General features: G+C 36.0%; 1 protein-coding gene across 2 annotated transcripts in view; it reads left to right on the forward strand.

Annotated features, from left to right (window-relative positions):
* LIPI (lipase I) overlaps window positions 1-13391 on the forward strand; it is a 57885-nt gene that overhangs the window by 11365 nt on the left and 33129 nt on the right. Inside the window, exons 2-5 of one of the 2 annotated variants that reach the window (XM_006153592.1) lie at window positions 1699-1749; window positions 4320-4705; window positions 5103-5211; window positions 8688-8789. In XM_006153592.1, the coding sequence (XP_006153654.1) occupies window positions 1699-1749; window positions 4320-4705; window positions 5103-5211; window positions 8688-8789 (648 nt within the window). The remainder of the gene's footprint in view (window positions 1-1698; window positions 1750-4319; window positions 4706-5102; window positions 5212-8687; window positions 8790-13391) is intronic. The other variant, XM_006153593.1, reaches the window with a different exon arrangement.

Below are 13391 nucleotides of genomic sequence, written 5' to 3' on the forward strand. Positions count from 1 at the left end.
TTCCGTCCTCCTTTCCTCCCTTCCTTCCTTCCTTTTTTTTTTTTTTTTTTTTTAAAGAGAGGTTTTTGTTATATGGCACATGCGCTCACCAGGGAACTAGAGAGATACAGAGAGACAGAAAGTAAAAATTCACCCCCCAGGGGGATGACCACAAAGTCTCCTCCATTCTCCTCTCAAGATTTTGGGCTCGCATGCACATGTGCCTGGCATGAATTTTAAGCTGTTGGGTCTGGAGCTTGAACCAATTGAACCACGTGGACTATGTGGGAATCCTGCAATGTAACCATTACACCATCTGCTGGTACCATCTATCTTTTTCTCATTGTTTAATTAGAATATTAGGAAATAATTCATAGTATGATAGCAGATGCTTTTATACTTTCTTAATTAATTCATTCTTATGTCTTTTTTATTACTTTTTATTATAATTTCTCACATTCAATCATCGTACTTATCTGTGGGGTATAGTATAGTTTTTCAAAGCATGCATGCAATGTGTGATAATCAAATCAAGAATATAAACTTACTCACCACCACCAACAAAGAATAGTACACTATATCATGCACCTTTGATAATCATTCTATTAGCTTTTGATTTGTTTGTTTTTGTTTTGTTTTGCTTGTTTGTTTGTTTTCATTTTAGAGTTATATAATGGGCTAGCAATGCCCTTTTCTTTTTTTGTACATATTTAATCACTGTACATCTTTACACAATATAAAATAGCTTTTCCCACCATGGATACTATGCATATTAATCAAATTATAAATATAACCATGTACATCATCATCAAAGATAACTTTTCTTTATTGTTTCTGTTATATTTTTTCCCTTGATCCCTTCCCTCCCTTCCTGTTACCCACCCCCTCTGATAGTGTTTCTAGTATCTTCAGTTTCCCTCCTTGGTGTTATACCATCCAACCTTTCAGTTTCAGTCATAAGTCACTAATGTTTTATCATTTCTCTTCTCTCTCTTTTTTTTTTTTCTTTTTTTTTGGAGAGGTTTTCACTATAGGGCACATGAGCTCACCAGAAAGAGAGAGACAGAGAGATAGAAAGTGAGAAATCACCCCCCATAGGGGATGGCCACGCCGCAATCCCTTCTCCTCCATTCTCCTCTCGGGATCTTGGGCACGCACACACATGCGCCCAGCGTGAGTTTAAGCCACTGGGTCCAGGACTCGAATTGCGGTCGACTACATGGGAGTCCAGCGACATAGCCATTACGCTAACTGCTGGTCCCGTGTTTTATCATTAATACCATAATCATTATTGATGTGAAATAGGGAGTATTTCACTTCTATTTTACTTATTTAAAATGCTTATTACTTAAAATTTTTTTTGTCCTTATTTTATGCTATGATATTGCACTTATGTTTTACCCAGCTTTATGACTTTTCAACTTAAATCAGTGTTAACATGCTTCCATGCTCACTTTCAGTCTTTTTATACTGGGAGTTTCTAGGAATCTTGGCTTCACTAAGGTAACATTTATTTAAGAGGGACGATGCCAGGAACGGTACTACGTCATTTATGAGAAATGAACTGTAGGAAAGGTATAAAATATCACACCCCTTTCGTTTCCCCTTCATTCATTACAGGTGTATGTGACTGATGTGTTGTTTTAGAGCAGAAATACGAAGTCACTATAATTTCACTCCTCTGTTTGTGACCTTGATTTTCTGCCTTGATATTTTCAGGATGTTTTTCTCTTTCATTGAAATCCAAACCAGTATCTAGGAAGTGTCTCGGTGAGTCCGACGAACGAATTTTTTTCTAGATTTTGGTGATTCTTATCAGTTTCAAATGCTTGTGTGCAATTATTTTCTTTGCTATTCTAGCTGCTGCCACCTCCTCTCCCGCATGTACTCCCACACCGAGGAGTGACAACAGCATTTATTCTGAATCATAATACCCTGCTATGTCTATACGTCCCTTTATCATTTTAATATCCTTCGGTCTTCATTTCTTACCGCCCAAAGGGCTTTCCATGTTTGTTTTGGCATTTACATGGATTTTTATTTTGTAATTACACTTTTAATTTCCCTGAATTGGAGTTTTTTACTATCCTATTTTTTTTATCTGACCCTGTTGTTTTTTATTTAATAAACTTTCCCTTATTGACATCCAATTCCTATTTTTAAGATGTATTTATTTTCTTGCATTCTAATAAGGATTCTGTAGCATTTTATGCAATGACTTTATATCTGACAATACATAGTATTTCTGTCCTGATTGTTTTGAGTGATAATTTATTTTCTTATTTTGTCATAGAGATTCTACTGGTTTATTCCTCACTACCCATTCTAGTACCAGGTGAAATCCACCTTGTCTTGTAGCAGATCAGCTATTTGGATGGACTGATTACATTGGGCCTTTATCCAAGTTTTAGCTGGCTGGCAGGTAGAGGTACACTGTTCTCTACACAATTTACACAGTATAACAAACATTCAAATTGCACTGTAGTTCAGTCTGTTCCTCCTCTCCACTTCCTCATTCCAGGGTACATGGAATAAACAGAGTATCGAGGTTTAACTTGTCCAGATACCTCTCCGCTGTTAACCTGGGAGCTGAATGCAGGTCTCACTTTTCCCTCATTGTCGTTCTCCTTTTTCCTCTTATAAATAGTTGGGACACTATCACATGCGTACTTTCACGACTAGAACCATTGTAAGCAATGCGTATTATCTCTGTATTCAAATAATACATTAGTTCGTTTTGCTGTTTTTTTATTGGAATAGGTTCTAAAATATGCAATGACTAGAATGAAACATACCGACCCTTTTGTAAATTTGTTATATGTATTTTTAACTGCTTTGCCAAATAGTCCTACCAAATTAAAGAATATTAAGAAATAAGCAATACAAGTATACATTTTCATTTAAAAAAATCAGACTTAGGAAACCTATATAAAATGAAATAAAAGCTAGCCATGATGTCCCTGCCAAGCTGTAGCTATTGCTCTGGTCCTGGCTTAGTTATTCGATTTTCTGCCCTAGCTCCTGGTAGGCTAAATAGACAGATTACAGATACAATGTACACGTGGACGAAAATATTACAATGATACATTTTTTCTTTTTTTTTTATAGAGAGAGGTTTTTGCGATAGGGTGTGTGTGTTCGCTGGGGAGACAGAGAGACAGAGAGACAGACAGACAACAAGAAATCACTTCCCAGGGGGAGTGGTCACACTGCCACACCACAATGTCTTCTCCATTCTGCTCTTGGCATTTTGGGCATGACCACACTTGTACCCAGCATGAGTTTTTTGTTTGTGTTTGTTTTTTCTAGAGATTCTTTACTGTAGGATGAATGTGCTTGCCAGAGAGACAGAGAGAGACAGAAAGCAAGAAATCACCCCTACTCCCCCACCCACAAGAGGGTATGGCCATGCTGGAATCCCATTTCCTCTTGGGATCTTGGGCATGCACGCACATGCACCCAGTGTTTCAATCCACTGGGTCTGGGACTTGAACTGCGGTCGACTATGTGGAAGTCCAGTGACATAACCATTACACTATCAGCTCTCCCTGCAATGGTAATTTTAAGGGTGTTTTATATTTACATGCCATTAAAACATAACTCTGTGATTAATATGTTTACATTTAATACAAAATATTCATTTTATTAACACAAATTCTAAGAAGAAAACCAAGAAAAATGAATATTTTTGTTATTTAAATAACAACACACAGATACACACATATATACCATATCTCAAAAGAAAAATTATATGAACTTTCACTGTTATATAAAAGAGATACATGAAACAGAGGGCGTAAGCATATATGAATATTTGTTTTATTTACCTTCCTAGCACTGGGTATCAAAAAGATTTTTCTAGTTTTAAAAGCTTCATAGGGAAAATAAGATACCATATTATTTTGATTTCTGTTCATTTAATCACAAGTAAGATAAATATATACTCATCTGTAAAATCTCTCCTGAAGTTCACAATAAATTTATCTACTCTTATTGCAATATATAAAACTTTCTTTGACAATATTATTGATTTCAGTCATAATCACTGCTCTTATTTTTTATTTTGCACAGATAAATAATTCTTAATACTTAACCAACCATATTTGTTTATATTTTCCACTTCCACTGTAGTTTTTTAATTACTCCAGTTCAGAAAATATTTTTACATCAGTGCATTACTTCAAACATAGAAGCTGTTCAATAGATTATGCTGAAGTTCTAATGAAATAAAATCCTTCCTACCTTCCTAATTTAACTGTTACTTTATAACAGCAACAAGCATCAAATACTACTCCAGTGTTTAGCTTACCTTGACTGCCTTTCCCCCCCTTTTATTTCAGAGAATAAAAGACCATGCCTTGAATTCTCTCAGCTAACTGTAAAGGATTCTTTCAGAGATTTGTTTATTCCTAGAATAAAAATATTTCTGATGATGTACACAAGGAACAACCTAAATTGTGCTGAGCCACTGTTTGAGCACAATAACTCACTTAATGTTAATTTCAACCCACAAAAGAAAACTGTCTGGCTGATCCATGGATACAGACCAATGGGTGCCACCCCATCATGGCTTCAGAAATTTCTGAAGGTTTTGTTGACTGAAGAAGATATAAATGTAATTGTAGTGGACTGGAACCGTGGTGCTACAACTTTTATTTATAATAGAGCTGTTAAAAACACCAGAAAAGTTGCCAAGAGTTTAAATGGATACATTCAAAATCTTTTGGTAAGTCTGAAAATCTTATACATTATACATGTTATCCAGCATATAGTGTGCTATATAATACCACAATGTAGTAATAAAATAAATGCATTTTTTCCCACAAACAGTTTTGATATACTAATACATGTAGCCATATTTCCTTTGTCTGTGGAAAAGGATAATTCTATCTCTAGATGTGACCTATCTTATTTTTTAAATTATCTTAATATTTTTATCTAATAATCTATTCATTTTTTTAAAATAACTCTACCTGTACCAACTTCTGGATAAAGTGATGATCCTATGTGGGTAGCATGGATTAAACAACAATAATGAAAAACAAATTTTAGGATGTCAATGTATGAGGTATAATTTCTGATGAATTGAACTGAAAATCGTAACACTGCATTTTCAATTGCAGAAGCATGGAGCGTCTCTTGACAATTTTCATTTCATAGGTGTGAGCTTAGGGGCTCATATCAGTGGATTTGTTGGAAAGATGTTTCATGGTCAACTGGGAAGAATAACAGGTAAAATATTTTGTAACAATAATTTTTAGTGTACTTTTAAGTATCAGATGTTAATTCATTTAAAATTAACAAGTATAACAATTAAGTAATAAAAATTACCACAGACCTTTGTTTCTGTGTTAGTCTTTGTTTCAGTTAGATGCTAAAGTATTGTTCAGTTCTTGATAAAGTGGTCTTCACGGAAATGAGAAGAAAAGATCTATATCTATAGTTCTATCTAAATTTTAGGGACACATTATTTTAAAAATAAAGAGAAAAATGTTGCGTGTTAAGTAAAAAATAATGTGTCAATATAACTATGCATGTATATGATTTTTTTTTTTTACAAACCTTCATGCATTTTAATGTTTTAAAAGTTTTTGTTTATTCCAGTCATCAGTTGTGGAGCACTTAGGTTGATACAATATCTTAGCTATTAAAAATAATGCTGCAGTAAATGTAGACTCGTAAATATCTTCTGAACACTATATGTCCTCACTCAATACATACAAAATCTCTGCACCCTATGGGAGAATTGGAAAGATTTGAAGACAGAAGCAGAAAGGACAACTGTGGATACCAGAGGATGCACAGGGGATAGTGAGTGTGAGCTTAGGGGCTTATCAAAGGATACATCTATCAAAGGATACGTATATCCTCGTTGAAGACAATGAATGTGGTAGTATCTTTCATTCAATTTTTGCGCACTGTAGGCATGCTTTGCAGATCCATCTCATGCCCCAGAAAGATGTGCATTAAATGTAAATTAGATGTAAATAAGAAATTGCAAAATAAAACAAAATATTTCACACAAATGCTAGAAAAAAATTAATCAGGAGTTAGTATCCAAGTTTGGGGATTCTGGATCTCATATACCCTCATATTTTTTCCTTCTTTCATTTAATCACTGTACATCTTTATGGTATACAAAATGGTGTTTTCAAGTGTGACTGCAGAGTTAATTAGTGAAGTCATAAATAGTATCATGCATTATATTCAGAAGGCTCAGGAACCAAATTATGCTTGCACGGATATTTATTCTTTCCTCTAAGAGTGGTAATGATTTTCAAACTAAAGGGATAATCTCTTTACCTAACCAATTTAGCTTCTTTAAAAAGCAGTAGTTGAAGGGCCAGCAGGTGTCATAGTGGTTAAGGTGCTGGACTCTCATATGGTCAACTATATTTCAAGTGATGGACCCAGGGCTTGAAACTCACGCTGGGGGTGTGTGTGTGAGTGCATGCTCAGAATCCCAAGAGAAGAATGGAGGAGAAGGGATTGCATTGTGGCAACCCCCGGGGGGGGTGATTGTCTGCTTTCCATCTCTTTGTCTCTCTGAGGGGCACACATACCCTATAGCAAGCAAATCTCACAATCAATCAATCAATCAATCAATCAATGAATAAATAAATAAATAAATAGCAGTCATTGATATCTATGTCCATAGAAGATTTATAGTAATTCCAAGTGTTAGTAAAAGGTAAGAGAGTCTTTATTAAATATTATTAAAGGGGAATGGGAGAGATGAATAAGTTGTATAAATAGGATTTTTTACAAACCTTAAGTATACCCTAACTTACTTCAATTTTAATAATATTTCTATGATACACGTGTGAAGCTGAGGTTAACTTAATCAATGCAGGAGGGTCAGAAAGGAGCAGCTAAGCCAGGACTTGCACAGAGGTCTGTCACACCCAGACCTCATTCTCCTTCCACCAACACGGGCGCTCAGTTTGAACTAGTCATACTCCTGCTTATGTTGAGGAGGGCAGCTCACGTGTTCACTTAGTTTGAATGGCCCCATGTACCAGGCAGCATCAGGGCTTAAAAGATTTGTAAATTCAGAGATTCTACAATAGAAACATCATAACTTACAGAAAGAGAGAATTGAATGCTTCACTTAGTCAAATGGTCAAATAAAATATGGAATAATAGAAGGGCCTGGAATGAACATTATATTTTACACTTTAAATATCTTTTTTAAGGTCATTGTTTCTCTATTGCATAGATGTTCTGGAGGAATTGAATGCTATTTCTTTCTCTATCTTTATGATACTCTCCAGAAAGTGATAAGCCTAGAATTTTTATTTAGAATAAAATACACCCGAATCATACACACATTCTATGGAATTTTTAATATATTTTTATTTTAAGATTGTGTGAGACACTCTTGTGAGGAATGAATGTTAAGATCATAATAAGTAATAAATATGTTTTATCCCCCAAATTACCTTCGGAACTCCCAAAGCATTTTAGATCCATAGCTCTATCCTGAATGAACTAAGGCACAGAATTCAAGAAAGGATCAGATGGTCTTCAGTCATTTTTTTTTCCTCAGAAAAAGGAATCTTTATTAAATATAAAGCTATTACTGGTTTACTCCTCATTATTTCTTAAATAAAATGCTCAAACAGTTCTGTAATATTTTGCTGTATCATCTTTTGTATAGTTAACTGGACAACATCAGAAGGTCGGTAATAATATTATTTAAATAATGAAGATACTTGTGATTCATTCATTTTCATTTACCTTTTACTGTGTTTTTGGACAGGTTTAAACTAAAGCTGTATTTTCCCATCCTCTCCCTCCCACCCTCTCTTATCCACCCTTTCCTATAGTATCTACAATTGCACTCCCTGCTATTATACCTTCCAGTCTTTTAAATTCTGCCACAGAGTGCAGACGCCCTGTGTATAATAAACAGGGACACACAATGCCTGTCTTTCATAGCCTGGCTTATTTCACTTAGCAGTAAATCTTCCATATTTGTTCACTTTGTATCAAATGTTGAGGTCTCATTGTTTATGGCTTAGTCATATTCCATAGTGCACATGTGCCACATATTTTCAATCCACTCATCTGTTCTTGGACATTTGAGTTAATTCCATGTCCTAGTGATTGTGAATAATGCTGCAACAAACAAGGATGTGCAAGCGTTTTCTGACTGCTTTCCTATCCTTTAGGTAGATCCCTAAGAATGAAACTGCTGGGTCATATGGTAATTCTATTTGTAGGTTTCTGAGGAACCTTCATATTGTTCTACACAGTGGCTGCACTAATTTACATTCCTGCCAACAATGTAGGAAGGATCCCTTTTGACCACTGCCTTGCCAGCACTTACCATTTTTTATTTTTTATTTTTTTATTTATTTTTTTGAGAGGGTTTTCGCTATAAGGCGCGTGCTCTCACCAGACAGAGAGAGACATAGAGATAGAAAGCGAGAAATCACCCCCCAGAGGGGATGGTCACGCCGCAATCCCTTCTCCTCCATTCTCCTCTCGGGATCTTGGGCACGCACACACACGCGCCCGGCGTGAGTTTTAAGCCACCGGGTCTGGGACGCGAACCACAGTCGACTACATGGGAGTCCAGCGACATAGCCATTACGCTAACTGCTGGTTCCCAATGATGATTTCTTAATAATGTAATAGAAGGGTGACATAATGGGCTCTGTAGTAAACTATGATTAGATTGATAGTTCCTTTTTGATTTTCAGGTCTTGATCCTGCTGGGCCAAAATTCTCTGGAAAACCATCTTACAACAGATTAGATTATACTGACGCCAAGTTTGTGGATGTCATACATTCTGACGCCAATGGTAATAATGCAGGATTTATTGCTCAATTATTTGAAAATTAAGAGAAATTTAGACTCCCAGTAATAGGACAATGTAAGAGGAGAAAGGATTTTGTATGAAGTGGTTTTAATCTATAATTACAGAGCGATAATTTTCCCATTATAGCAATATTTTGTGGAGTTAGTATTTTCCTGCATGATCAAAGAGCATGTTTGCCTTCATGTTTTTCTCCTTCTGTTTTCAAGAAGTGTTATGTCATCCTAAAATTTCAGATTGTATAAAAAGAACTCCTGTTCATGCTCTTCAGAATTTTATTGTTTTGATCTCATTTTACCCCAATGCTTAATGTTCCTGAGGTATATATTTAGTTTCTTGTTCTGTTCTCTCTATTCATGTCTGCTCTCCCCTGTATATCAATTAGAATTAAACACAATTCAGTCACAGATAAAGAGTAATTTTTCTTAAAGGTCAGTAAGAAATTTATCTTGCATTTTTTATTATGTTCCTGGGAATCTTTACTATGGTATTGATAGTTTGGACCAGAGTACATTGGGCAGACACTTATAAGAAGTAACTTAGACCATCCTGATTCTTTTCCTGATTTTAATCTTGTGGTATAAGTATTAATTAAAAACTTCCTGGGACCAGCAGATGTGGTAGCGGTTATGTCATTGGACTCCCACTTGGCTGACTGTGGCTCAAGTTCTGGACCCAGCAGCTTAAAAATCACGCAGGTGCAAGTGCATGTGTGCCCAAGATCCTGGGAGGAGAATGGAGGAGAAGGGATTGCTGTGTGGCCATCCCCAAGGGGGATGATTTCTCACTTTCTCTTTTACTGTCTCTGTCTCCCTCTCCTGTGGATGCATGCACCCTAAGGCAAAATACTCTTAAAGAAACAAACAAATGAAATTTAAAAACCAATAAAACTTCTTATACATCAGACAGTATTTTAAGTGCTTCATATCAATTAATTGCTGGACTGTCCTTAGTCCTTATGAGATAGTATAATCATTATCATCCCCTTCTTTTAGATGAACAGAGTCCAGGTCACGAGGCCAGTACAATGGCAGAGACAGAATTTGAAATCATACCTCTTGGTTCTATAGCCTGCCCTTCACTAAGTTCTTCTGATGAACTGACAATTTAGGTGTATTGTGTTTGTGGGCCTGAGGAAAGCATGGAGCAAAGACAGAAACAGAGGGAGTGATACCAAGGCTGCTCATATACCCCTGTTTTCTCCAGCTTTCTTTCTCTCACAATAGAATTGCTCCCACATTACTCTGAATTTGTCTTGTGCTGATTCATACCACCTTTTTTTTCTTTTGAAAATTATATATGCCATAGATGACAATATTTAACCCCCTGACTACATGCCAATGCACTGAGACTAATGAGAATAATTTGGCTCCTTATTTGGAATCTAGTTTTGCCTACTTCTTGCAGCAAGCCAATGTCTAAAGACTGATACTTTTAGTGTGATACTCCAAACTCTCATGTTTTCTTTATCTTTAGCCCTTTGTATCAGGTTAGCGTGTGCATGCACGCGCGCACACACACACACACACACACACACACACACACAGCACACCTCTTGGTCAATCATGCTGCAGCCCCTCACCCGAATTCTACTTTCTGAAGCTCCAACTTTAATTCTGCTTCTGGCTTTATGCATTAATAATATTTATACTTTCTATAATTTTGTCTGCACTTTTGGCTTTTTTAATAAACTGCTTTTTTATTTTCCTGTAGTGTGTGTGTACTCATGAGAGAGAGAGAGAGAGAAAGTGATAAATCTTCTAAATCGTCGCCTCCCCACTCCCAGGATGTAGCCATTCCTCAATCTCTTCTCGCTCAGTTTTCTCTTGGGATTTTGAGCACATACACACAGGCACAAGTGCCTAGCATGGTATTGAAGCCTCCAGTTCCTCTAGTACCTCCATGCCACTCACTGGCCCTGTCCTGCATTGTTTATCTTCACAGCATCGTTTCATTCCTTAACGTATCAGACCGAGCTTGCCATTAGAAACCACATAGTTAACACCTTTGATCCCTTTTATGACCATTGCAAATAAGGAATATAACTGTTTAAAATTTAATTTATTTATTGTTACATTTTCCCACATTTACCTTACATATCAAAATGCTCATACTCCATAGTTCTTGACAGTTAATAAACACTTTCAAAATTTCAAAATACTGAATTACAAATATAATGTTCAAAATATTTCTTATAATTTTGTATAATTTTGTTTGTGACTCTATAACAGCAGAAACAGTATGGCTTGAAGTATTTTTGAGAAAATATTTACATGTCAACTCTCCGAATTGTTGAAAAGCAAATGCCCAGCACACTCGTCACACATAAACCTTCTTAATTCAGCCCTGCCTACAATTTCTAACCTACCTCAAGGGGTTTCTGACTAAGGTACTTGGCTTCAGCACATTCCTGGATGATTTTCTTTTTCATTAATGTGAATCAGTGACTGCATCTAGCTTATTGTTTTCAAAGAAATAAATTATAAGATTGAAAATTTCAATAGAGAAAGAATAAGTATACACAAGAATGGTTACATTTGATAAAAATGAAAATTCATACACTAAGGAGTAAAATGACATTCACTAGATAGATTTCACAGAAAATTTGAAATGAGTTAAGAGAGAATAAGTCAATTAGAAAATAGATGAGGAGAAAATTTCTGGAATGTAGTAAATGGATACCAAATAATGAAAAATAATAAAGTGAGAAGATAAATTATATTTCACTGGAATCTCAGAATAAAAGGAGAGAAAACTGGAACAGAAGTAATATTTAAAGAAATATTATCTCAGGGCCAGCAGGTGGTATGGTGGTTAAAAACTGGACTCTCGCTTGGATGACTACAATTCAAGTTTCTGGGGGAATGACCATGCTACAACCCCTTCTTCCATTCTGCTCTTTGGATTTGGGGTATGCAAGACCAAGAATCCAGTGTGATTTTCAAGCTACCAGGTCCGGGACTCAAACTGTGATCAGCCATGTGAGAGGCCAGCACCTTAACCACCACACCACTCGCTGGCCCCTCATTAAAGAAATTTATGGTTACTATTTTGAGGACACAGAAAGAAGAAAATGTGAAAACCTTATCTGCCTTCCCTATCCTTTTTGAAACCAAGAGAATGAATGACCTAAGCATATCAGGCTGTCCTGCCCCCTCAATCTGGTAAAATGGAAATTTATGACTGAGTGAAGGGCTGCTTATAAGTTAGTTATGTATTTTCCTTCTCCCGATTCCTGAGCACACTTTTGGTTTGATACTACTTCAAGGCAGGTGATGGATCTAAAGCTAGAACTCCTAGCACTAGAACTTCAGGTTAAGTTCACATATGAGAAAATGCCATAGCTCTCAAAAATTGTTGGGTATTTTGGAAGTCTTATACAGAAGACAACTTTTCCTGCTTAAAGGTCACAAGTTAAGAGAATGATGAGTTGTAAAGAAGGATTTGCTAGCCTACCCTTACCACTGTCAAAATCAAATCACACATATGCTTTGCTGACTCTAAGAATTTCTGTGAAGCCATCTAAATTGTCCCTTGCCTTTATCTTTTGAACACACCTCTCCATCCTTATAATGTGCATGCCCATTGTCCTCATACTGTCCCTGTAAACCCTCACTAGAGGCTCTGTTATGTATTAGAACAAAAAAAAATGATTACATCTATGAGTATTTCACTTTGTTACCCTAAATCCTTGGCTGGTCCATCTTAGGAGATGACTACTATAAGAAATGTCTTGTGTCCCAAGCTAAAGCATTGCAATCTTATTTGGCAGCAAGATTTTATACCTAATTATAGTCCTGAGTACTCTGAGTTTGCTTCTCTTCTTCACTCTTATGACTCCCCTGGGTAACAGAACCCACGCTATTAATACACTGAGAATTTGGAAATTTATCAGTGTTCCAGAGATCTACCGATCTGTAGAAACCTTTAAACTGTAACTATATGATGACCATCACAAAGTTCTTGGAAAATACATATGATGAAAATCTATGCATGTATTTCAAAAAAAAATTACACTAAAATAAACTCATACTTCCATTTTATTTTCCACACTTTTTGAACTTCTCTCATATGCTTCATACCACTCTGGCCCAAGTTGTTCCAGCTAAGGCAGTATAGTCTGTAGATTTTTTCTAATTAGTCTTTCTGGCACCAAGTCTATAGCATTACCCAAGTGAGAACAAATGATCACACTGACCTAAAAAGTCTTAAATTGCTTATATCACTTGGTTTCATTTCTTCCAGTTCGTCCTCTTCACTTTACACTTCAGCTACTCTAGCTTCTTTGAAGTCTATGCATGCTCACACAACTACTTGGCTCACCACCTCATGTTCTTCATATCTTTGCTGAGCTCCACCCTCCTCAGTGGGAATTTCTTAACTAAACTATGTAAAGTGCTACTACCACTCTCACTAGGCACTTTATGTCCCCTTATCCCATCACATTTTCTCCATAGCACTTACTATTCGACATACTATATTTTTATTTGTTTTGTCTTCATTTCCACTAGAAAGTATTATTATTATTATTATTTGTCAAAGGGTACATGTTCTCAGGAGAGAGAGAGAGATAAGGTCAGAGGGAGA

Source organism: Tupaia chinensis, unplaced genomic scaffold (assembly GCF_000334495.1).
Source record: "Tupaia chinensis unplaced genomic scaffold, TupChi_1.0 Scaffold000382_1, whole genome shotgun sequence".
NCBI classification, from domain to species: Eukaryota; Metazoa; Chordata; class Mammalia; order Scandentia; family Tupaiidae; genus Tupaia; species Tupaia belangeri.